The sequence below is a fragment of the Epinephelus moara genome, chromosome 18, assembly GCF_006386435.1.
Source record: "Epinephelus moara isolate mb chromosome 18, YSFRI_EMoa_1.0, whole genome shotgun sequence".
NCBI classification, from domain to species: domain Eukaryota; kingdom Metazoa; phylum Chordata; class Actinopteri; order Perciformes; family Serranidae; genus Epinephelus; species Epinephelus moara.
In genome coordinates this window covers 8,986,793-9,013,327 of record NC_065523.1, presented here as the reverse complement: position 1 = coordinate 9,013,327, position 26,535 = coordinate 8,986,793, and the positions used below count along the sequence as shown (strand labels likewise).

At 41.5% G+C, this 26,535-nt stretch overlaps 1 protein-coding gene across 11 annotated transcripts in view; it reads left to right on the top strand.

Moving 5' to 3' along the window:
• Positions 1 to 26,535, top strand: part of LOC126405648 (caskin-2-like) — an 81,921-nt gene that overhangs the window by 25,694 nt on the left and 29,692 nt on the right. For 9 of the 11 annotated variants that reach the window (XR_007571594.1, XM_050069467.1, XM_050069466.1 and 6 more), the window contains exon 3: positions 10,247 to 10,298. Coding sequence is in view for 8 of the 11 variants with exons in the window: in XM_050069467.1 (XP_049925424.1) it covers positions 10,247 to 10,298 (52 nt within the window). In the remaining 3 variants the exon portion in view is untranslated. Of the gene's footprint in view, positions 1 to 10,056; positions 10,154 to 10,246; positions 10,299 to 26,535 lie in introns of those variants that run through there. The other 2 variants (XM_050069469.1, XM_050069470.1) reach the window with 2 other exon arrangements.

Genomic DNA, 26,535 nt, shown 5'->3' with positions numbered 1-26,535 from the left:
CTTAGTAACGCTGCAGAGTTGAACATAAAGAATTTAAAACTTCTGAACAACACTGGGAGGGAGCCAAATAAACACTATTCAATATGGAGGTTTGGTTTCACAGTAAAACAGAAAAGATTTATATTCTTCTCCTTTATTTGAAGAGATTCAAACTTACTCTTTCAGTAGAACTTACAAAACTTAAACATTTACACAACACCAATAAAAAGTGTTTTAACGCTGATTAACTTAAGGCCTTTACACACCAGGGGCGTTTTTTGTCTGCGATTGCTTCACATGTTAATATATTCTTTCAAACTCTGTTTTTGTCAGGAGTACTTTCACACAGAAGATTAATACAAAGCTGCAAATGTGACATACTTTTTTCTGCGCAAGGTTGCTTTTTCTAAGACATTTACCAATGACACTGCGTACCTGTTTACCAGAGGGAACTCGAATTCAAATTACAAAAGTTCTGATTATTCAGGAATAGGTGTGATTTTTAATATTAATAGCTCGTTACAGACTACATGGGCTAAAATGCACAAGAAACCTAATTCTCCTTTGCGATGATTCACAATTAGTATATGCAACAATTAAGGTCAGTGTATATGGTGGAACAGTGGCATTAGAATGTGCCAGAGGCCACCAAATTTGTGCTTTTATGGCCATGTTTTTCTCCTGGGGGGTATGGCCCTGCACCCCTCTAGCTGGATACTTTGTCCTTACTGGCTGGCTGTTCCATATCTGCGTGGAAAGCCCTGCTTCACTCTGCAGCCAGGTGATCTCTGACAGGTGTGTGGTGTATTAGACTCTTAATGTTTTTTTAAAGGTTTCTCTTTTGGTTGTAGAAACACAAATCTTCACTTTCACCACTCATGTATCTGAAAATGGGCTTTTCTTTGGAGCTTCATCTGCAGCTGTAATTGATCAGAAAGATGGTGACTGAAAGACAAAAGTCTCAGGATGATGTTTCTCTTCCTGTTCCCAGACGGGCTTTTCCCTCCTTAGTGTGTCCGGCTGTTTGTCAGTACTATTGAAACTTTAATGACCCTGTAAATTCTTTGTGTATTCAGTTTTTGGTTAGTTTTACAGCACAGTAGGTCTTTGTTTGTTCAGCAGTGTTTAGCCAGCAGACTGTGTCTTTACTTGATTGATATCGAATATCTACACTGTGTTCAGAGCTGCAGAGAGTAAACTGATAAAACCAGTCTGTATTCAGTCCGTGTGATTGTGGTCCAGTTTGGCCCCCAGTCCAGACTCTGTGTCCAGACTCTGGGGGGGTTTACAGCAGTTCATCTGGGTCCAAATATTCAGACTGAGCTGGAGGACAAACCTCCATGCTTGTCTTCCTCCCAGAGAAACAGATAAGACAGGAGAAGCTCATCTTTATGTCTCTGCTCTGCCGTCATCGTCCTCATTCAGTCAACAGATAAGAGACAGACGTGTCCTACTCCTGCCTTGGACAAACACTTCCTTAGCTTCCTGTGTTCCTGTGCCAGGCTCTCTGAAGGCCAGGGAGGAGGAGAGAGGAGGAGGGAGGGCTGCTGATTGGTGCCCATGTTTCCCTCAGAGATCTCCAAATCTTCAAACAGACCTACTGCATCAAACAAACCTTCTATCTCTAAGTGACTCTATCACAGAGTTTGACCAGCGGGGCTGGCACGTGAAGACCATAGATAATAGGAACTGTTTTCCCCATAAAACATTAGAAGTTACAATAAATATTTCCAGATTTTATCAAGTTAAAATTTAAACAGAGCTCTGTTGGCTAAGCCAGTGATAGAAAGGTACACAGATCTGTGTGGAATTTTCCTTGAAAACAATGTATTGACTCATACAGAAGTAGTTCCTTCCAATCATCACTTGTGACCGACTATAAGTGTTTGGCTGTGTATTTTTCTGCAGAGACTTTGCCCTCTGCCTGTACTTTCTTATTTTCTTCTTATTTTGCTATATTCAGGAGGCTCCTATACAGGTGCACAGGTGAGGTCAGGACTGTATAAAAAGGTAGTAATCAGGTGTCAGACCATAAGCAGCATTCATCCAAGAGAAAGCTACGAAAATTGTTAACACAGCACAGAAACCGCAAATATAGCGGGGCAAAATGCCAAGCGGACAAAACTTTACAAAACGTGAAAGTGAATCCGGGGTTCACTTTCACTTTTACTGAGCAATACTGTTTATAAACAGTAACTAACAATTCCTGCAAAGCAGACCTTGAAATAAATTTAGTAAAAGTAGAAGTCCTCCACCCGTCCTTCCATCCATTTTCAACCGCTTATCTGAAGGCGAGTTGTGGGGGCAGCAGGCTGAGCAAAGTATTCCAGACATCCCTCTCCCCACCAGCGCTTTCCAGCTCCTCCTAGGGAACCTCAAGGCGTTCCCAGGCCAGACGAGGTTTGTTATCCCTCCAGCGTGTTCTGGGTCAACCCAACCCAGAACACCTCTAATGGGCGACGCCCAGGAGGCATCCTGATCAGATGCCCGAACTACCTAAACTGACCCCTTTTAACGCGGAGCAGCGGCTCCACTCAGAGCTCCCTCTGGATGTCTGATCTCTTTAGCCTGTCCCTAAGGCTGAGCCCAGCCACCCCTCTGAGGAAACTCCTCATTCTTTTGGTCATTACCCATAGCTCATGGGTGAGGGTTGGGACGTAGATGGACCAGTAAATCGAAAGCTTTCCGGCTCAGCTCCCTCTTCACCATGATGGTCTCACAGTGCCTGCATCACTGAGGAAGCCGTGCCAGACCGCCGATCCATCTCATGCTCCATTCCACCCTCAGTTGAAAACAAGATCCCGAGATACTTCAATTCCCTCACTTGGGGCAGTAACTCACTCCCAACCTGGAGGGGGCAATCCACCGGTTTCCGGCAGAGAACCATGGCCTCAGACTTGGAGGTGCTGACTCTCATCCTGACCGCTTCACACTTTGCTGCAAACCGCCCCAGTGCATGCTGGAGGTTACGGTGTGATGAAGCAATCATCTCAGGGGGTTGGGCACTGGGCGCTATTCTTGTGCCTATTCTGTCCCAACTTTCAAGGGCGCAGAGGCAGGTTGTGTCTGAGGTTGCTAAGCGTCCATAACCAGCACTGTATCATAACCTGCTTACCAGAAATCTTGCGCAGAGCCGATGTTCTTCCAGATGTTGTTTTGTAAGTGTTGGGCCAAATTTTTTTTGTCTATGGGACCGATGTAAAGCACTGGCAGCCCTGAACTAAAATGATCAACTTCTACATATTTACCACAGACTGATATTTACAGACAGATTGTTTTGGTGATGGCAGCTGAATCTCAACAGAACAGTAATGTTTGCTTGTTCACAGAGTTTTGATTCACTTAATATCTGCAGCATCATGTGACTTCCCTGTGTTGATATTGCAGTAATCACGTCAGTAGATTAGTCTCCCTCATTAAGACCTGTATTAGTTTTTCTCTTTTTTTAAAAGAAGAAGTTGTGTTTTATTTTCAGACTGAGATGTAGTCTGCTGGGAGTTCAGATGTCTGCTGCGTCTCAGGGAACACTCTCTGACTGCAGCCTGTATGTGTTTGGAGGAAGTCCAGTGTTCATGAAAGAACTTATATTTAGTGCAGAGCTGCTGCTGCTCGGTCTCTCAACTTCACCACAATGAGAGGAGAGAAGCTGCCGTATCGTCCTCGTTTTGTTTATTGCTTCGAGACAAAAAGAAGTGTGAGGCGTTTCCTGCAGACGTCTAATCATACATCTGATACTCGACAGCGGTCGTCTAATTTTAGTCGCTAGATTTTTACAACAGATTCTCTTTCAGGCTGAGACTCCATCCACGTGCCGGATCCTGACAAGACCTCACAAATCTGCAGACTCCTGCAAAACCTTCTCCTCCTTCTCCTCCTTTGGCTGCATTCTTGTGGCAACAGATCCACAGGACATTAAACTTTCAGCTGAAATTATAAAAAGTGAGCAAGTCCCTGCAAACTTTGGAGCTGAAACAGACTCCGGTTCAGCTCCGGGCCTCTTCTCCGCCTCGCTCCATAAACAGCATTAAAAATAACTGAACAAATGTGCAGCAGATGAGGATGATGAGAGCCTGAAGATGACCGTCAGCTACAGTATTTAGTTATATTTAGTTATATTTGGTTCTGTTGGAGGTCAGCACACCCGAGAGTTTGATGTGTATACTGATTTATAGAATCAATAAGAACAAATGAAACAATAGATATATCTCAAGAACAGCCAAATTTCCAGCCAAAAGTAGCTCAAAGTTTAACAACATTTACAGGAAATGGTGAAAAAACAAAACCCGACTGAGTGCTAGTTTGTATCCCTTACTGCTGTGTGAATATGATTTTATTGGTTGATGGAGATAGACAGCTGGTGGAGCTAATTCTGCAGTCAGTGCCATTAAACCACTATAGAAGAAGAAAAGGACACAAAGAGATGACATCATTAAAAGAGCTCCAGTCAAAGCTCCAACAATGGAAAACCATGTGTTTGTGTGATGTATTAATGTGAGGAAGGTTACAGTCCTCTCATCATGTCATACACATCTAATGTTTTCAGCTCTTTAAAGGGAAACTTTAGTATTTTTGAACCTGGAATGTATTTTCCATGTTTTTGTGTCTGTATGACGAAATGGAGACAACAATTTTTGAAATTGGTCCTTTTAAAATTATATATAGTTAAACACTGTGGTACGACCTATCTGACATTTTTGCTGTGCTTGTTATATTTACTGTGTTGCTTTGCTAGCGTCTTTACTGTCACAGAGGCTGAGCATATACTGCTGTGGATGGGGCAGCATCCTAGGGATGCACAATAATATCAGCACATCATTGGTATTGGCCGATATCTGCTTTAAAATGAAATAGCGGAATCTGGACATATCGATATGGATATCGGTAATTGGTCAAATGAGTTGTTACACATCGGCATGTTGGATATTGGCAGAAAAATCCAATATTGTGCATGCCTATTTTCTCTGCTTAACCTTACAGGCTAACTGATAGAGGCAGTAGTAGAGGTGCAACTCCTGTGTTCTGCAAACTAATATTGATGTTTTTATCAAAGGAGTATGGTGGCTTCAAAATAACAGCCTCACCACTGGGAAGGGCTGTCTGATGGCAAGATACAGCAGTGGAAATATTCTAAGTTTATTTTGTACTCTTAAACAGATTTTGTTTTTCAGTGGGCCTTTTCAGGTGGCTTAAAACAGATTAATTGAGGCAGTGTTTACTCAGCACTGTTTGATTTTATGTACGTGACATGGGGGTTTCTATACGGAAGTTATTATAAACAAGCATTGTGATTTGATCTATACTCAGAACATTTTCCTGGGTACTCTCAGTGTCATCTTGAACATCTTTCCCAATAGCTTCTTTTCATATGACATCATACATCAGTGCGCTGTCCAGATGGAGTGCAGGCAACTGGAGGCCAAGACTACCAACACTGCACAAGTGTCTATGATTTGCGCTGTTTACGGCTGTTTCAATAGATCAAATTAAGAAAAAACAAGGGCCACTGTAAGCCCCGAAATAATAGGACATGAAGGGAAGAGGTAAAATAACAAACTCACTTAGAATCAGGGACAGATGTGGATCCACAACCTCCATCTTCAGGCAAATGTTATAGTGTTGTGTTGAACATGCCTTGAGGTGGATGCAATTACAATGTGCTATGGCAACTTCTCTCTGTTTTTAGCCAGAACCCCCATTTTTAACAGCGTTTCATCAGACCTCTGTGAATGGTTTACCTAGTAGGCAGAAAATGTTCCTGGAAATGTTAGCCTGACATGTACAGTGTTGAAATATAAAGACAGTTACACTCAAGCACATTTTATTCACCTGGCCAAAAACAAGATGGCCGTCATGTCAGTCATGGACCAAAAAACACACAAAGTAGTTATAATCCACTAGACTCTTGTACGCTTTCATTGACCCACCATGTAACAAGTAATAACGATCATGTCGGTCGAGTTGTGGGAAAAATCCCTTTTCTTCATTTTGTATGGAACATATCCAGCATGAGTTTTAATTTTCTGACATTACCTGCTGCCTGCAGGTTCATCCAACACTTTTATGTGGTCCCTTTCCTTTCCTGTATTTCCAGTAAATGAAGTATATGGATTGAATAAAATAGAATAAATGTTAAAAGACATAGTTATCCCATGCCAAACATATCAGCCATGCAGCACAAAGCTATAAAAGATCTTACCATTACAAATACCAGCGAATGATTTGGAAACATATGTTAATAATACATTTTTAATGCATATTTTGAATGATGATCCAAACTGATCCCCAACAAATCATCAACAAATCTTAAGGCGATCTTTGATGGCAAACACAATCTATTTATAAAATATGAAATGATGAACCCTTCCTAGCAGCCCTCTCTCTCCTAAACTCTACCCAGTGTTTTGTTTTGGTTTTTTGCAGGTAAGGAGACAGGAAGTCTCTGTTGTTGTTGTTCTCACAGTCTTCCAGTGGAGCTTGTTATGAAATGAAGAGTTTTATGGTGTGAAGAGACAGTTTTCATGTCTCTTTCTCGCTGCCTGTAAGTTCAGTTTGTGTCTGACTTTAAATTTTTGTGCTGATTTATTCCCATTAATTATAAAATCCAGGTCATTATCAAAGCAGCGCTCCGACCCCCAGAGGGAAAGCCTGCTGTGTTTCCCCGAGATCTTAATACTTCAAAAGCTCTGTTGTCGGGAGCTGAGGGGTATGGGTGATGGGTGAAAATGAACGAACCAATCTTTTTGAACAACTTTTTTTAGTGTCCGGTATGAACCAGGTCAGCCTGCCAAATGTCCAAGGGCTTATGAATCCCCAACTTTTCCCACTTCCCCATGTGCTGTAGGGTACTGCTCACGCTGCCTGTTACAGTAAGTGAACGAGAGACGTGAATTGGACAAGAGTTGTGACCTCCGCCAGCCAAGGCCAGTGGTGCATTCACCTGCTCTTTAGATGATCATTCTTCCGAGTTTGTTGCATTCATGAGTTTTAGGTTGTAATGTGGAAACAACATGGATGCTACAGATGAAATGTGTTGTATTTTATTGCTCTGAACTTTTAAATAACATATTGATAACAGAGCAAAGGAAATGGATCAGGTGTGCCACTGTGAACTAATTTTTAATCTAATTTGCATGTACTATAATGCAGCATCAGGGAGAAACTGACACCATAGTTTGCTAAAAGTATCAACACTCAAAAGGTTCATTACATTTACACGTAGAAACTTGAAGGAAACAATACTGTGAAGAGAATCGGTCCGTCCATCACGAGTGAGGAGTCATGGTGTTGGAGGTTTATATTAGAGGGGTGGGGGCAGAGATGTTGACTGCTGATCAGAGGAGGTTAGTGCTGCTGACTGCTGGTCTCCAGGCTGTGGGTGGATCCAGGGTCTTGGACCTCTTTCCCATCATCCCCTGCTGTCTGACCTCTGACCTCCCATGACCCCCGATGGTAAACTTCAGTCACTGTGTTTACACTCAAGAGAGCAGGTGACTGAGAGAAATCAGGACGTGTCTGTAAAATCTCTCTCCTTCTCTTCTTCATAACTCTTAAAAGTGTGAAGACACAGAAATAAAACACATTATTTTTGTATTCAGTGTGACTTACACTTCAAGGAGATGCTGCAGAAGTTGCCTGAGAAGCATCATATTTTTTAATTTTTCTTCAGTATCAAGGTAATCCAGTAATAGTTTTCTTTACATCCATGGGTACACTGCAAACAGGAATGACTATTAGCTCATTCAGCATACTTTTAATGGTGAAAATTTGACTAAATGTAAACAAAAATAGGTTCAGATTGTAGACCACAGCTCACTGTATCACGGACAACATCTTACTTGTTGAAGTTCCAAAAGTTAGAGTATGATTATCGCATGATTGTGACAGCAGGATGAAGTTAGTTTAGTAATCACCAGCGAAGTCTGTATCAAGTTTTGTTCAATTTTTGCTTTGTTTTTGTACCTTAAGTTTGGATGTGTCTCAATCATAGGCTGCCACAAATCAATTAATGTGAGGGTAACCCTGCTTTTTCCCTGTCTTGATGGTGGGCACATCCGGATGATGTTGATATATGTGCGTTAGCATGTTGGATGTGTTTTCATATGTGTACACTACAACAATGGAGCAACGCCGACACACCGTCACAACCCTATCTCTTGTAGTTTCTAGGCATAACACAAGCTTGTGAACTCTACATTCCGTGTTTTCTGCATGAGGCTACGTGCACCGGAGCTTGGCCCTGTACCGTGACGGTTCAGCACGAATACTTAAACCCTCACAGCTAATGTTTTCTTTGTCCTGCTGCACTGCTGCCAATGTGAAACCTTTCTGAAGTCACGCACATGCTCACACGTAAACACCTTGTTAGAAACCAGTGTACGTGTTCTGTGTCACACGTTTCTCCATCAGAAATCCATCCATGCCAAAGCAGCTTCCTCTGACCCCTGTTGATGAGAGAAACCAGGTTACTGCAGAAGCCGGACAGTAACTGGGTTAGGTATTGTTAAACTGGTTTACATGACGACTGTAGTTGTGACTTTGCACAGAACTGTGATTGTGTGATGATTCAGAAGCAGCAGCCTTCACTGTGAATGCAGCTCTCTGACTTCCAGCACAGAGTCAGTGACCGTGGCATTATAATGACATGCTGATTAGACACAGGCCGGGCCACCACTGTACCAAACAGAGCACGGACTGTCAGAGAGCCTGACCAGTTTAAGAGCCTGAATACCACCACATTCCAGTGAGAGGGAGTCAGAAAGAGGCTGCAGAGAGAAGGAAGAACTGCTGGACATCTCACTCGACGAGGTCGGAAACTTTGTCCAAACTGGGAGTCTGTGGTGGAAGAAGCAGGGAGTCTTTGTCTGGCACTACATCAAAGAGTTTTATTCTTCAAGATCTCAGCAGCGCATCGTCCTCTGACCCAGCCGAAGAAGTCAAACCTGGGTCAGAGGCTAATGAAGCGTCCTTAGGAGGTCCAGCAAAGAGAGACAGGAGGATAAACCCTCTGCAGGAAACATCCACATATCTCCTCTCTGATGCTGACTGGATTCCCCCAAGTGATACAAGTGGAAAGAGATAGTTCAGGAGGCTGAGGGGACTGCAGGGTGTCTGCTCGCTAATCCAATCACATTTGAACACTTCTCACTTATTCATAAGCCATCACAAAGTGCGTTTCCATCCACCTGTTTTTATACGCATTTTCAGTTTGCACATAAAAAAAGAAACCTGAGTGGATACACCGAAAAATTCAAAAAAATCTTTGGGAATAGGTGTATTGATAAAACAAGTAACACGAATAAGTGTAGATTCAACAGATTCAGCAAATAAATGATGACGTACAGTCATGATGTACCATCATCGCATAGGCCACTACAAGGGCTCTCTTTGTTGTCTCTGGAGGTTTTTAACAGCTTATGTATGCACATAGGGCTGTTACCAGAAGTCCTCTGCGACCACAGAGCTGTCATATTAGTTGTTCAAAATCGTCTATTATCCATTATCCAGTGTGCTCTTTGTTATCATACATGTCATTTTTTCTTCGTTTGAGCTTTGTCTGGTGCTCATTTAATTACGTCATCTTGGTTCACCCTTTTCTTCTGCAGACTTGTAGAATTAGAGCCCCTTCTACTCATATCAGTGAACCAGTCCCCAATATTTGCACAACAGTTGTGGACAGAAAAGCATATACATTCTTAAATTTCTTTGGATGATTTTGTGCTGCATTTGATGGAAACCCAACTACAGACTGCCCTTCCATTAATGGTAGATGTTACTTACACTGCTGTTGAAAGTGTTGAATCAGCTGTTATCCTTCATGCTTTTCTTCTTTCCTTTAATAATGTGTATTTTAACAGAGATGAAAACAGTATAATTCAGACACCAGTACTGTTGGATCTTGGATTTTGAATATGTTTTCCAGTCCAGAAAAGCGTACGTGACCCTCGATGTGACCCTCGATCATTATTGAACCACAATGGTGCAACTGGGCTCTAAATATTGAGTTAGATAATCAAAGACTATTCAAACATACAGAGTAGTCTTCTCAGACATCTGACTGGACCCAATCAAGCTTTAGTTGCAGGAGATTACAAACTTTTTAACAGTAGTGTGCATCCACTCCTGTGCTGTGATGGATGGTTTCATCCCCTGTAAGGAGGTTTTGGAAGGCTTGCTGGTATCAGATCCACATATATTTTCATACATGCTAAGTGTACTAAGTATCATGATGCACTGATAGTAATATTCTGTATTGTTCCGTGTTTTTCAGAGTTGCTGGGCTCCACTAAGAGACTGAATGTGAACTACCAGGATTCAGACGGGTAAGTGATGAAGTCAACTCTATAAAAATACATATTCTGGACACATTGCCGCTCTGTGTGTCAGGTCATTACACTGCTCCCTCTGCATCTATAAAAGTGTTTCCACTCTGCAGAGCTGGAAACTACGAGGCTGAAGTCAGACCTGACTCAGCACATTCAGTGTAGTTGTGTCTGGTGTCAAAACATCATCTCACCCTCTGTGTTTGAACCCTGAGCCTCTGCCGCAGTCTGCTGAAATGCTGACTGGTTAAATTCCCCCCTCGGAGCTTGTTAGCCTGGAAGGAAAAAAATAGATGAAGAAAGTTTGGTCCCTCCTCATCAATATTTCTTTTTGTTTAAAGTTTTTATTATTCTCCTGCTGCTTCCTCTCAAACCGCTCTGTCCTGACTCTGAGGTGAATTGTCTTTATAGACAACAGCTGCATGTTCTGCTTATACCTCGGATATATTTTGTTTTATTTTATTTTATTTTAAATTGGCTGCATGCAGCAGAGTTCCATGATCCACCACTTGGGTCCAGACTGAATCTCAACAAGTACCATATGTAATTTGATGAAATGAGGTTCAGACTTTAATGGTCACCAGAGGATGAATCCTGCCAATTTTAGTGATCATCCAACTTTCCCTCTCATGCCACCATCAGGTCAAAATTTCAGTTTGTCCAAATACGTGCAGAATAATAACATTTCCATCAGCCTCAGCTGTACTTTGTACTTACTGCTAACTAGCTAACATGCAAACATGCTAAACTAAGATGCTGAACATGGTAAACATTATACCTGTTAGCATTTAGCTCTGTAGTAACTAAGTAAACTTAAACATAAAGAGTAAGCAACATTTTAGTCTTAAAGTTGGTGGAGGTGGAGCATATTTTAAAGGGCCGGCCTGTAGGTTTTGGTGGCATCTAGCAGTGAGGTTGCAGAACTGAAACGTCTCCTGTGTGCCAAGTCTGTAGGAGAACTACCGTGGACAAATTTATCACATATGTTTTCTATTTAAAATCTTAATTTGTAAAGTAACTACAGCTGTCAGACAAATGAAGTGATAAAACATTACTTTCTTACATTTTTTTATCCTTTACTACAGAAAATGCACAATTTAATCCTGCTGCCTTAAACTCAGCAGACCCGTTATCTCAAATTCAGACTCAAATCGACACAGATTGTATCTACTAAAAAGTATTGTGTGTGTATCAAAGCCTGATACATTTTCCTCCTCTGTGCCACAGAGCTCCATTGTTGCTCAAAAAACTTAAAAAACACATAAAAGAGCCACACTGTTGCACTAACTGACATGTTCCTTTATTACCATGAGCACACACACTGTAGTTTATTTTGACTCAATCCCACACACACCATCATGCTGCCACAAATACTCAGTAAAGCAACAAATGTGTTAATCCGCCACTGAAAATAGTCACCATAAGTGTACTATTTCCTCTTGTTTGTTTGATAAAAACTACAATGACCAGCTCTCTTTGGAATTTACTGTTTTAAACATGAAACTATATATTTATATATTTTCATTGTCGGCACCAGTGGATAGAACCATTTGGTTTAGAGCTGAGAGCCACAGAAAGCAAATCAGACAACATTAAGAGACCAACTAGCATGTTTTTGGTCTTTTACTGGAATTTGTTGACAGTTAAAAAAACAAAAGGGTAGAAAACAGCAGACGTTTAAGTTGTTTTAATACAAAAAGCTGTAAAAGGATAGTTCCTAAACAAAATATAGTTAACATCCATATATACAGCTTTGTTAGCATTGTACCTTTCTGCAAAACCATGAATACGTTACATTTGCATGTGTCATACTTACCATATCAGCGTTTCTTAAGTGTTATTGTACAGTATATGAGCTGACTTTATAATCAGGAGGAGGAGGGGATGGTGTGTCACCTAGGAGAGATGGCTTCCAAGCTGTGGACCAGTGCGGACAACTGTTCGAGACCAACAAACAACAACACTGGTCGTGATTTAGCAACTCATTGCAGTTTTACAGCAGCTTTTTGGGCAACAAACGTAGTGATTTTTGTGACCCATCGCTGTTTCTGCAACAGGGATGGTGCCACGAAGAGCAGTTGTTTTTTTACAGAGACATCGCTGTGTTTCCAGGTGTGATTGTGCCCCAAAATGGGATATTGTAAGCCAAAATATGATCTTTTCTCTTCCTAACCATATCCAAGTGGTGTTTGTGCCTAAACCCAACCACACATTAACCACAGCTTTGTTGAAATGTAAACTTTTCAACATATAGTTTCAACTTATCCACCACATATTCATGTACAAATGTAATGTGTCCCTGGATTGCAGAAATGTACTATGCCAGTATGTTTTTTTCTGGTGATTGGCTTGATCCATAGTGTATGTATTTCACAAGCAGAAAGAGTCTCCTGTCTGAGTTCATCCCAGTGCTCATGAGTCTGTGATTTAATGTCCTCCTGTTAAAACAACTGTCGCAGCCTTTTCAGCTTTAAGTCAACACCGTCGTCGTAACAAAAGCTCAAAGAGAGATGACGAGCTGGGAGTCTGAGAGTGCCGTAAAACACCAGAGTTAGAGGAACATCAGTCCTGAGACATCGTCAAGTGTTGGCCTCCTTTGTTTAGCCCCTCAGAGGGTCAGAGGGGAGCCAGAGAGGTCAAAGGTCAGGGAGCAGAGGGCCGGACCAAGACTGGGTGTTTCCAAAGAGCCTGGATGACTTAATGCAGCGTTGACAGCCGAGGCATGTGAGAAATGAGTCAGGAAAGAGTTCACAGAGCTGATAGGTTGAGACAGAGTCAATTAGGCCCATTAGTTCTTCTACAGGGGGTCACTTCTCCGTCAGGGGGAACATAAACAACACTGTGAAAACTGTAGTTTGACTTCTACATGAGAGTCGATGTTAGACATATAACTAATTGTTTTTTACACTAAACAATTGAGGATTTGTAGGAAATTATTACATGGATAAAAAATTGCTGAAGTCAACAACAGTTATTTTATTATTTTACGAATGTTGACTTTTTGTCAACTGTGTTTATTTGAATCTCAGATTTTAGTGAAGTGCACAGACCTCACGCCCTTCAGTAGAGGAATGTGAAAACACCGCTAGTGACAAACTTTGCGGAGGTACAAGTCAGTGTAGTCAAGAGCAGACATAAACAGTAGAAAAACACATTTCTGAGTGGAGGGGGACTTCAGGAGCTGAATTTTGTTAGTTGGCAAATTCAACAGTATTGATGCTTACAACATGTAAAAATGAGGAGCTTTGATCCTGCGCTTTATTCTGTGGGGACATTTGGACGCAGGAGGTTGTAGTGACGAGACACTTTCTGTTTAAATGGGAAAGTTGTTGCAATGTTGCCGCAACATTAGCATGTCTGAATCTTTGAGTGTGTGTGTGTCTGTGTGTGTTGGGGCTAATAGCTTCCACAGGGACGTTGGAAAAGAGTTTTTCATTATTCATCAGAGCTGTTGGCGGCTCGCCGGGCAATGGAGCTCCGCCTCGCTGCAGTAATCACGCCGCTGCATCTAAAAACAACATCCATAACGCGCTAACTTCCCACAATCCTCCAGTGTTCACCCAGCACGTCGGATCATGTTTGTACACAGTCAGTCAGCAGACAGAGACCCTGTTCTCACGGGTCAGTTTTATTTTTTGTGCGGGTGTTTCTGTTGTGTCGCTGCTGTCAGACCATCAGGAGTTTGTGTGACTCCACTGAAAAATGATTGGATTAAAGGATCATTTTCACCAGTTTACAGTTGAAGTGGATGTTGGGCTGTGGCCAGAGAATGTCTGACATGTTTTCACTTAACCTTAGAATGACTAAATAATTCATCTTTTAGAATTGCTGTTAATAAATTAATGGACTAATAGTTTCAGCATTGAGCAAATCCCACTCAGAAAAGTTCACAGGCAAAATCAGGTATTAATTAATTAATTACTTGGATAATAACCTACTATAATAACAGCTTTTGACATTATTAAAACGAAGTTTGTAAATAAAATAAAAGTGATGAACAAAAGTTAAAACGTCTGTTTCCTGTCAAACATGAAATATAAATCACAGCTTTCTGTATTTATAATGTTTGACATGTTCACCACCTTAGTTTAGAGTGTTAGTTTGTTATTATTTACTAATTTTCGAAGTAGGGGACATAACCACATTATCTTTAATTATAATTTAAGATATTTAAATGATATAAAAAAAGTATTACACTGCTGGCAAGGTGGTATTCTCATAAAAGTACGCTGTCTATGCAAAGAAAGACACAAATACATTTAAAATTGACATTACATGACTTGAGGAAACAAAGGAAAAGGGCTTTTGCTCAAAAGGTGGAAAACCTACAACTACCAGAATGCACTGCGCCACATTGGACCAAAAAAGGCTTCCATTGGTGACTGACGTAATGTTGGTTGTTTTGATACAGGACACAATATTACTGCCAGCTGGTAACAAAAGATCTTGTTTTACAGTTAAATGGCAAGCAGAAAAATATTTCTCAAAACATTTGAGAAGAGAAATCAGCAACACAGTAACAGTATCTTGGTCCATATTTGATCAGAACTGCTTAGTTTTACCTTGACCAGTTTTTTCAGCCTCTATTTTACAATATAGGAAACAGTATGGCACCAAATTCCTGTTCTCAGATTCTCATATTACAGCCAAACAGTACACTAAAATGATGTTTCATAAGACGTTTTGGGTCTGTCTGTCCATCCACTTCTATACTCGTCTTGTCTGTGGTGGGGTTCATGCGAAAAGTACAATCTGTAGGTTGAGCAACAGCCCTAGAGCCAATTGAAAATCTGCCAAATTACAGCATTGCCAGTGACAATGAAAGCCACCGGCAGATTGGCATGTGGCCTGGCTATATTTAAGTTTTATTTAAATACTTGCGTTAGTTTTGCGTCTTATATCATAATACACTGCTCAAAAAAGCTTTGACAGTCACTCTGTGGATTTCATCCCAGTGCCTAACAGCAATCAGGGTATTGTTGGCTATGACACAGAGGTCAAGGATATGCCTCTCCAGACCATCACTGACCCACCACCAATCTGCTCATTCTGGAGGATGTTACAGAAAGGTCAGAAACATGCACACCATTAGCCTGCTGGAGGTCATTTTGTAGGGCTCTGGCAGTGCTCCTCCTGTTTCTCCTCACACAAAGGAGCAGATACTGGGCCTGCTGCTGGGTTGATGCCCTTCTACGGCCCTGTCCAGCTCTCCTTATAACGGCTGGTCTCCTGGTATCTCCTCCAGACACAGCAAACCTTCTTATGACCGCAGGTATGGATGTGCCATCCTGTAGGAGCTGGACTACTTGTGCAACCTAATTAGGCTGCAGGTACCACCTCATGCTACCAGTAGTGATAAGAACACTAGCAGAACACAAAACTAGAGAAGAATCAGTCAGGAAGGATAAGGAGAGAGCAATTGTCTGTATTAACGGCAACAATATATTAAACCATTCCCTTTTTTAGGGGATTGTCTTGCACCAGTTTTTACTTGTATTTGAACCAAAGCAGATGAAATTGAACTTGTTGTTATACTGTGAGGATAAAGTGTTCCCTTAATTTTTATTGAGCAGTGTATACATAATTAATGTGATTTAAATCCACAAGATTTCTTGAACTTTTGCTGGAAAGTTCAGACATGGGTCAAAGAAAAAGTTATCTATAGCCCCTTTTACACTGCCAGATTTTCGGCGAATGTTGGGCCATTTTGCAGGCAAGCTGGGAGCGCTTAGACACACAGAGCCGGATTGGCGAGTTGATCCGAGGTGCCCAATTTTACGCCTCGTAGGGTAGTCATATTGGCGGAACCTTTTTAGTTTAAACAGACTGAGGCGGCCTTCCGCAACGGGAGGGGTTGTTGATGACTTGTGGGAGGAGCTGTTGATGACGCCGCACATGCGAGCCACTGGCGGTGGATAAACAGGAAACAGCTGATAGCAGGAATGAGCATTTTAAGAGTTTCTTAACATTGCAAAAACAATTTCTGCTCTTATTTGACCGAAAGAAATCTGGCGTATTTATGTCATGACTGTCTAACACTGTGTGATGCAGATCTGGATTCATATGCACATAAAATTAAAATAACAAATCTGTGCAGCTTCGTTGGCCGTCTGAGCTCTCTGTCAGTGAATTTATTCCTCTGATCGTTAAACTCTCTGAGGGATTCGGCGTCTTCTGTCAAGCATCTTGTTGACATAGAGCGCAACACTCTGAATAAGTGAACTAGTAAAACGGTAACATTCAGAACAGAACCACAGCAGACGAAGGAAAAGAGCAGAGCCTGAGGTTATGTTTAATGAAACAGAAAGGCATCCAGCTCGCCTCGTCTGAACAATAGCTGACATACTTTCCTCCTGGCTCACACAGTTTTACATTTCGCCAAGTTTTCAGCACCAAGGATTAATTACAGTGTGCAGCCCCTCCTCTCCAGGTGTATCAGCACACCTGCAGTCTGTTGTTACTCCTGTTATGATTGAGGGAAAGTTTTATTCTGTGAAGAGACAGGAAGTGTGCAGACAGACCTGAGGTAAAGTCAGGGTTATTAAAGGCGTGTTAGTGTTTGCGCAGGTCGGCCATTCATCACTGAGATTATTTGTCTTTATTGACATGCCACTGTGTGTGTGTGAGAAACAAACTGGGTATAAAGGAGCTCCTTTTCTGCATCCCCGTGGGACAAATTAGTATTTGAGTCTGTTGGCTCTGTGTTTGCTTGTGTTTCTATGGAGAGCAGAGCTGGAATGATTCCCTGTGAATCGCTGTGGTAGTGGGAGCTCTGCTCTTTTGTCAGGGAGGAGAGACCCCAAGCTACGAGCCACCGTCACACGTCTGAGGAGGGGAGAGAAACCGGACGGCTGCTGTAACACAAACTCATTCAGTTTCCAAACAGATTTATCATCTGAATGCTGCGGACTGACAGTCATCTGGGTCTCATCTGGGTTTCATGCAGACTTTGTAAACCTAAATCCCAAAATAGAACAAAAGCAAACTAGTCACTGAAATTAGAAATTTTGGGGTTTAGAAACAAGTTTAGAAAACTTAAAACAAAACAATGAAGTAAGCAAGACTAAAATTCCAAAGCACCACAAGTGGAAACATTACCAGCCTGTCAGACACAATTAATCTCATTTTCAGGGTTTGAAATATAGAGAGCTACGTGAAGCTAGGCTCCCCTGAGAGAGACAGGAGCTCCACAGTAAGCTTTATTTGAGATACTCAGGGGGAGCTCTGAAATATTGTACCTTTGGGTGACACAGGGTTTTTTTCTGTATGTATATTTGTGTATATTTTCCTTTTTTTAACTATCTGATATAAATCTCAGGCTAAAACACGTATAAAAGCTATATTAAAAAAAAATTAATACTTGCATACTTTTACTTAAGTAACATTTTCAGTGAAGGACTTTCTACTTGTAACAGAGTATTTGTACAGAGTGGTAGTAGTTCTTAAACTGGAGTAAAGGATCTGGGTACTTCCTCCACCATGTGTAGTGAGGTCTGTGTTATCTTGTTACTGTAAATGTTCTCCATGTGCCAACATGCCCGACCTGCACTCATAAAGAACAGCTTGTAAAAGTTGTTAGTAACACCATCATAAACAAAACAAATGAACCACGCTCTGAGCTGTCAACATGAACACACTGTAAATCTGCTGTTAAAGCCTCAGTCTGTTCAGCTCTCACATGTTCAGACATCTGAGGAGAAAAGTCATAACTCATTTGCAGTGAAGTGAGACTGAAAACATCCGGTCTGTGACGGGTCAGTTAAAGGCCTCCATGTAGTTCAGACTGATACTCTGGGTGTTTATCACTAACTAAATATCACAAGATTAAGTTTGTAGTATGAATATGTTCTCAGAAACCTAATTTGAAAGTGGTGTCAGGCAGAGGAACATAGACTCAAAAATATTTTCTGTACAATAATTCTTTTTTAGCAGTTTTTTAAAGGAATGGAAATGTTTCATGAGGACCTTTGAATTCTGATGCTTTTTCAGTGTGACAGGAATACAAGTGAATTCTTGTCAGTGAGTAACTTAATCTTTATTTATTCAGGATCTATTGAATTCAACATCTCTGCTGGAGAGAATAGATTACGCACATACTTAAGCAATATCACACGAGAGGGAGTGATGTTATACTCGTATATCGTCACGGCTGTGATTCGGTCATAGGCATGAGGCAGCAGGCCGGAGACAGCAGCACTCATGCAGCCCCAAACCATGATGCTGCCACCACTATACTTGACTGTAGGCAAGGGACAGTTGTCTTGGTGCTCTGCACCAAGGTGCCACTCATGCTTAAAGAGCACCAAGACAAGTGTCCCTTACCTACAGTCAAGTATAGTGGTGGCAGCATCATGGTTTGGGGCTGCATGAGTGCTGCCGGCTCTGGGGAGCTCAGTTCATGTAGTGAAACATGAATTCCAAGCAGAGCATGATCGCCCCCCTTCAGAAACTGAGCCGCAATACAGTTTTCCAACATGATAATGACCCAAAACACACCTAGTAGATGACAACTGCCTTGCTGAAGAAGCTGAAGGTGAAGGTGATGGACTGGCCAAGTATGTATCCAGCCCTAAACTCACCTGTGCACCTGTGGGGCATTCTCAAGCTGAAGGTGGGGTAGCGCAAGGTGTCTTCATATCCATCTGCTCCATGATGTCATCATGGAGGAGTGGGAGAGGATTCCTGAAGCAACCTGTGAGCTCTGGTGAAGTCCATGCCCAAAAGGGTTAAGGCAGTGCTAGATAATAATGGTTGGCACACAAAATATTGACACTTTAGGCACAATTTGGACATNACTAACCGTCAGTTTTGATTTGATTGTTGATTGCAATCAGCTGTGAGGCGGAGTGATACATACACAGTGAAATAACCGTGATGTTGTACTCCAGTATCGTCACGGTTTTACTGTCTCTCGACCAATCAGATTGCAGGGCCGGAACTAACTGTTGTTTAATGTACAATACTTAAAAGTCAGTCACACAAACAATAACCACACATAATTGTTGGGTTTTCAGTAGAGTTCAACGTGGGTTTTGTTAAACAAACTGCTTTTAAACCAAATGTCTAAATGTTTGTCAAATATAATAAAAATATATCTGTTTATTAGATCCCTTGAAGGCATGGATAGAAGAGGTACACACCTTTTTGTTAGGGTTAGGTGACATGGCCAAAAAAGAGCATATTGGTTTCAAGCTTGGGCAAATTTTCTGTCGCAAAGTGCAGAACAGCTAAAACATCAGACAACAGATAAGAATTCTTGTGCAAACTGTTGAGTGAGAACAACAAAAAGACCTGAATCACTTAGGACTATGGATTATGGTCTGCAGGTGGTTAGCTAGCGTTACACCCAGGACACACTGCCTGGCTGAGCAGTGCGTGTGCAAGGCAGCACCTCCCGCTTTTCATTTTTGTGCCCATGTTGACTGGTTAGAGCAGCCACATAGTCTACATGTGCAGCGCAGCTCAACTTCAGCTCATTTAGAGAGTCAGAGTCTCCATTTTGTTTTTTCATGTGATATGCAGGAATAAACAGTAAAACTGAAATGTTGATAGTCACATTGACATTACAACTTTCACTGCAGTTTCAATGTTTATATCTATAGAGGATCTTACAGAAAACTATATATACACTCACCGGCCACTTAATTAGGTGCACCTGCTAAACTGCTCATTAACGCAAATGGCTAATCCTGTGGCAGCAACTCAATGCATTTAGTCATGTAGACATGGTCAAGACAACCTGCTGTAGTACAAACCGAGCATCAGAAATGATTTGAATGATTTAAGTGACTTTGAAAGTGGCATGGTTGTTGGTGTCAGACGGGCTGGTCTGAGTATTTCAGGAACTGCTGATCTACTGGGATTTTCATGCACAATCATCTCTAGGGTTTACAGAGGATGGTCTGAGAAAGAGAAAATATCCAGTGAGCAGCAGTTCTCTGGGTGAACATGCCTTGTTGATGCCAGAGGTCAGAGGAGAACAGCCAGACTGGTTTAAGATGACAGAAAGGCAGCAGTACAAATAACCACTCGTTACAACCAAGGTATGCAGAAGACCATCTCTGAACCAACAACACGTTGAACCTTGAAGCAGATGGGCTACAGCAGCAGAAGACCACACTGTGTGCCACTCCTGTCAGCTAACAACAGGAGACTGAGGCTACAATTCACACAGACTCACCAAAACTGGACAATAGAAAATTGGAAAAATATTGCCTGGTCTGATGAGTCTCAATTTCTGCTGCGACACTCAGATGGTAGGGTCAGAATTTGGTGTAAACAACATGAAAGCATGGATCCATCCTGCCTTGTATCAACGGTTCAGGCTGGTGGTGGTGGTGGTGTAATGGTGTGAGTGATATTTTCTTGGCACACTTTGGGCCCCTTAGTACCACCTGAGCATGGTTTAAACACCACAGCCTACCTGAGTATTGTTGCTGACCGTGTCCATCCCTTTATGACCACAGTGTACCCATCTTCTGATGGCTACTTCCAGCAGGATAACGCACCATGTCACAAAGCTCAAATCATCTCAAACTGGTTTCTTGAACATGACAATGAGTTCACTGTACTCCAATGGCCTCCACAGTCACCAGATCTCAATCCAATAGAGCACCTTTGGGATGTGGTGGAACAGGAGATTCACATCATGGATGTGCGGCCGACAAATCTGCAGCAACTGTGTGATGCTATCATGTCAATATGGACCAAAATCACTGAGGAATGTTTCCAGCACCTTGTTGAATCTATGCCACCAAGAATTAAGGCAGTTCTGAAGGCAGAAGAGGGTCCAGTGAGTTCATGAGTTTATATATATACATATATATATATATATATAGACATGTTTATGTATCTATCTATGATTGATTCACCATTCACATGCACTCACACACTGCAGTCTCTGTTTTTCATATTGTCCATGCATTTCCTCCTCACTCCGTCTGGTCAAGGCCTTTGTAGAGAGGGTCACACCCTCCTCCTCAATGTTAAGTGGTGGTCACAGAGAGCCTCCATCTCCCAGAGGGGGGATTATTGGGAAGACCCACAGTTAACAAGTCTGAGGACTGTCAGGTCAGCAGGACAGAGGAGGGATTGTCTCCTCCTACCTGTGTGGTGGCCTGCAGCTTCAAACAGGAGCCAGCTGAGGGTCCCATCTACCTTACTGGTTAAAACACTTACACCATGTGAAGAAGAAGTACTCTGATCTTTTACTTAAGAAGTATCAATACATTTATGTAGAAAAACTCCATCACAAGTAAAAGTCTTGTATTCAAAATCTGCCTTAACAAATAAAACATAAAAGTATAGATGTTTTCTGCTTGATGTAGCTGTGGAGATATTCTAACTTGTAGTCTCTGGTGTGGATCAAACTCCTCAAAACAAACATCAGATATAATAGTAAAACACTGCTAATAATACTTACATACTTGAACCTAAGTAAAGTTTTGAATGCACGTCTTAAGTATTTATACAGTGTGATATTAGTACTTAATAAAGTGAAGGATCTGAATGCTTCCGCTGCTGCCTGTGTCTGTGATCCTCTGCTGATAATGAAAAGTCTTCATTAGCTGCCTTCAGGGACTCTGCTCTCCTTTTCACACTAATTATCTGACTCCTACGACTCCACCACAACACGGACGAGACTTCCTCCCAGCTCACTTTAAACCCCCCTGACTCAGACGACTGAAGGAGTTCTTCTTCTCCTCTTCCTGCCACTCTCTCCTGCTCTCTGTAACCTCTCTTAGTAATTCATCCATTATAGTCGGAGCTGCCCTCGGCACTGTCTTTTACTGTGCCACATGAATACCAGTGCTCACATTACGCAACGGAGAGAAAGGAAGCACTAAGAACAGCCCTTCCTCTCCGTCTTTATTCATTTCTTTCTCCTCTAATGTCTCTGCCTGCTTTATTTATGGACCAGCACATGTAGCCTGTAGCTTTTTTTCCTCTCCTGTCTGAGTTTCTCATGTGGTGGGGGGTGGGGGGTGGGGGGGTGCTTAGATGTGACGGCTGCTGTCTATGTTAGGAGGTTTTTTTTTAAGTTGCAGTGGTGGAGGATTCAATCAGATCCTTTATTTTGGTAGAAGTACTAATAGCACACTTTAAAAACACTCTGTTGCAAGTAAAAGCACTTCACTGCAAATGTTACTTTAGTTAAAGTATGTACTTATAAATGTAATTATTTAAACTATTAAAAGTAGAAAAATGTCCCCTGTGACTGTTACACTATTGTATATTATGTCATTAGATTTTGAATTAGATTATAATGCCTCATGCATTAATGTAAAAACACGATTTTACTGTTGTAGTTGGTTGAGGTTGAGCTCATTTTGACCTCTTAAAGGTGCAGTCAGCGATTCTAATCCAGAACACTTCTGGTCAAACTCAGTGAATATCTCCTCATGGTCTGCTAGCTCTCCGCTCTGTGTATGGGCTGAAAAGAAAAAATCTTGTGTTCATTCAGTCCTGGCTCTGTAAATGGGACAATAACAGTTACTAGGACCAAGCTACACAACTCTATTTTAGTTATTCTCCCTCTTATCAATAATTTGTTACAAAAGCTCCCATGGTAGAAGTTAGGGGTGGGTGGAAAAATCAATACAGCATAGTATTGCAATATTGTTATGTGGCAATATCATATCGATACACAGTGCCAAGGATCAATTCTTTTTTAATAGATAAGTTATTGGCGTGACAAATATAAATTAAACTGTAGGTAGTCTACTAGAAAAATTGAATCAGTTGCTTTTTCAGTCCATTAGATTTTGCTGCTGCAAAAAATGGCTGAAGTGAGATGAACAGACTGAAAACTTAATCTTATTTACATAAAACAGATGTTGACAAAGTTTTCCTTTGGGGACGTAATTTACAGTTGAAAAAAAAGGTAAGAAATCACAATATATCGCAGTATATTTTATCACAATACTCAGCATATCGCAACATATTTAAAATCGCAGTAATATTATATCATGACTTCAGTGTGTTGATAATACTGTATCATGGATCCTCTGGTGATTCCCACCTGTAGTAGAAACAGTATTGCTCTGTCAATGTCATACAGCTCAACCCTAGTTTCATCACTAATACATGTTAATGATTATCAACATGGTGGGATGTAGCTGACAGTTTAAAGGCATACTTTGCTGATTTTCAGCCAGTCAGCTCCTGGAGCTCCCCGCCCATCTGCCAGCCAAAATCTGCTGGATGACACGACATGCGCAATTGATGACGCAAAATGACACATTTCACATCATCTGGCTGATTTTTGCTCACAGCATGTAGGTAGTGTTCACGCTGCTGCTGGCCTTAACACGATCATCTGCACACACTCCCCACACCGTGGTGACACAGATCTGGATAAAAATCTATCCCCTGGTGTGTATCAGAGTTACACCAATAAATTGTCTGTTAATAACTTAATGCGGATATATTAGTATTAGTATAGTATATTAGTATAAAAGGTGTAAATCTCAAGTTTCATCACAATTCCATATTATATTGATTCTTTGGACAGCTATTATATCACAAAGTCTGCCACAATATCATTTTGTTTTGATTCAATTCATCAGCCTGCGATCAGTATGGGATGATATCATTAAATATACTCTTTGTCTTTCTCTTGGCTGCTCATCATTGTCTGCGTGGCGCGAGGCCGCTAGTACTGTTTAAATGTTTAGAAAAGCGGTGTACTTGGATGCAGGGGCGTCGTTTCAGCAAAAGCTAAGGTATGGCAATATGACATGACGTCACAGAGCTACTGATGATGGAGTTTCAAAAATAGGAACTTATATAAAACTTCACTTTGGTCTTTGACCTGTCAGAAGTACATACTATGCTATTGAAAACTGTTTCAAAGGACATGAAGCTGTTTCTCACATTCATAATACCTCATGTCTGCATGTAATGCAGAACTTGGTGAGAGCAGTGAAAACATCGGACCTATTTCGGTGCATATTTCAGCACCACGGACAGCGAGCGGATGTTTAATTATCATTAGTCATGTGTTTAACTTCACAGAAAATAAAGAAAATAAATTAATTACAAGCTCATTTCTAGAAGATAACCAAGGGCTCCGGTGTATGAAACACAGTAAAACAAAGGCCAATTTGGTACTATACGGTATAGGCAAATTTATTGGAGTGTCTCCACAGACCGAAAATACAAGCTCAACATGCCGACATGAAGAAAAAAACCCCCGCATACAATCAGACGGGCTTCAAGACATCATTTAGACAGGCTGTCTACAGCAGCAGAGCAAAATGCTTTTACAACACACAGATAACTCACATAACTCATAGTGGAGCGAAGTGGCGAACAATTTGATTCAATAACACTCGTATTCACTGATGAGCATATTATTGACCTATTTAAGTGCAATACAATGAAAACAACCAGCCAGTGCGCCTCGGACTATCTAACATATCACATCTGATCACTTGCAACAAATATGAAGGACACTCACAAATAAGATGACTACAGAACCTGTCTCCTTTTTTTTCTCCCGATTCCAAGGTATGGCAGCTGCCATACCTCGCCATACCTAAATGACGCCTATGCTTGGATGGAAATGGTGACACAGGAGTGCCATGGAAATTTCAAAATAAAGGCATATCTTAAACATGATGATACGTTTCTGTTTTCACTTTTTATCAATGATATTCCATCGTAGATCATTAAATCAATATATCAATCCAGATGTATACTCTTATAAATACCCACTGTTAAAGTAATCCACAATAAACCTTAAGTATAACTACTCAGTCCGCTTATTTCATTAAGGGTCACAGGGGAGCTGGAGCCTATCCCAGGTGACATTGGGCGAGAGGCAGGGTACACCCTGGACAGGTCGCCAGACTATCACAGGGCTGACACATAGAGACAGACAACCATTCACATTCACACCTACAGCCAATTTAGAGTCACCAATTAACCTGCATGTCTTTGGACTGTGGGAAGAAGCTGGAGTACCCACAAAAACCCACACTGACACGCGGAGAACATGCAGACTGCACACAGAAGGGCCCTAGCCGGCTGGTGGTTTCGAACCCAGCACCCTCTCTCTGCCACTCTACATAACTTGTCACCTCAAATAAATCTTCATCTTCAAACTGTTTTCATGATGCTGAAAAATGTGCAACACATCTATGTTTGAATTCAGTTAGACATTGAGAGGCTGATAAATGGATGTTTCTGGAGCTGGGCTTGAAAGAGTTAACAGTACACACACACACACTAGATTTTTTTTCTTTCTTTAATGGCTGTTTATACTGGTCCCCCCCTGGCGAAGACACATTCTGATCCACAGACACTCATTCCCAGAAATAGACTCTATAGTAGACGTGGTTGCAACAAACAGGAGTTTTATCAAAGAGGGTGTGATCAATGAGCTGAGGAATTCCCAGGTAATTTACCTGTAGCTGCAGGTCGACGTCTGACTCATACAGTAACACAATAGTCGGACTCTGTTCATTCATACAGCGAGCCCAGACACACCAGAGAACACTGCTGGTAAACACACCTTCAAATTTGTCAGAACAACCACCTGGACTCAAGGGTGAACTCATTATAATTTGGTGGTTGAAGGTCACTGTGACCTTAGTGTTTGGCCACAACTAGACTCACAAGTCAGTCTTTAGACGCTTTGCTTAACTAAACACTGATGTCTTTCTCCCTGATTTTGTGTTTAGATGGGCGGATACAATTTCAGAGTTTAAAAAAACTCCCTACGTTGCAGAACCAATAGTAAATCCGCAGGGCGGTCCTTAGGTGGCTCGCTGAACTCTTGTGCTCGTAAACATAGTCCGACTGCGTTAAAAGTTTTAAACTCGTAAACATAGTCCGACTGCGTTAAAAGTTTTAAACAAAGTCGCTGTAAGCCCTTCATTTCCACAATCCTGTGGACTGAGCACACGTTTGATAAAACGGAGTTAAATCTCTCGGCATCCATTTTCAAGCTCTGTGTGTTTGTTTCCTTGTGAACAAGAAAAGGGGGAGCGCACATTTCCGGGAGGGCGTGTCCTTTTCAAAAATGCAAGAGGCGTTGATTTAGAGGATGAAGAGGAGAGGTCTGCTCCATATTGAGTTTTAATTTTAAGTACTGTTCTTCCATAAAGTCTGCGAGAGTCTGTCTTGTTAAACATCAAACTCTGATGTGTTTTATTGCATTTACAGTCTGATCTTAATGAGACTGTGTGTGATCTGTGAACTGATGTGGTGTCTCAGAGTGCTTCAGATGATC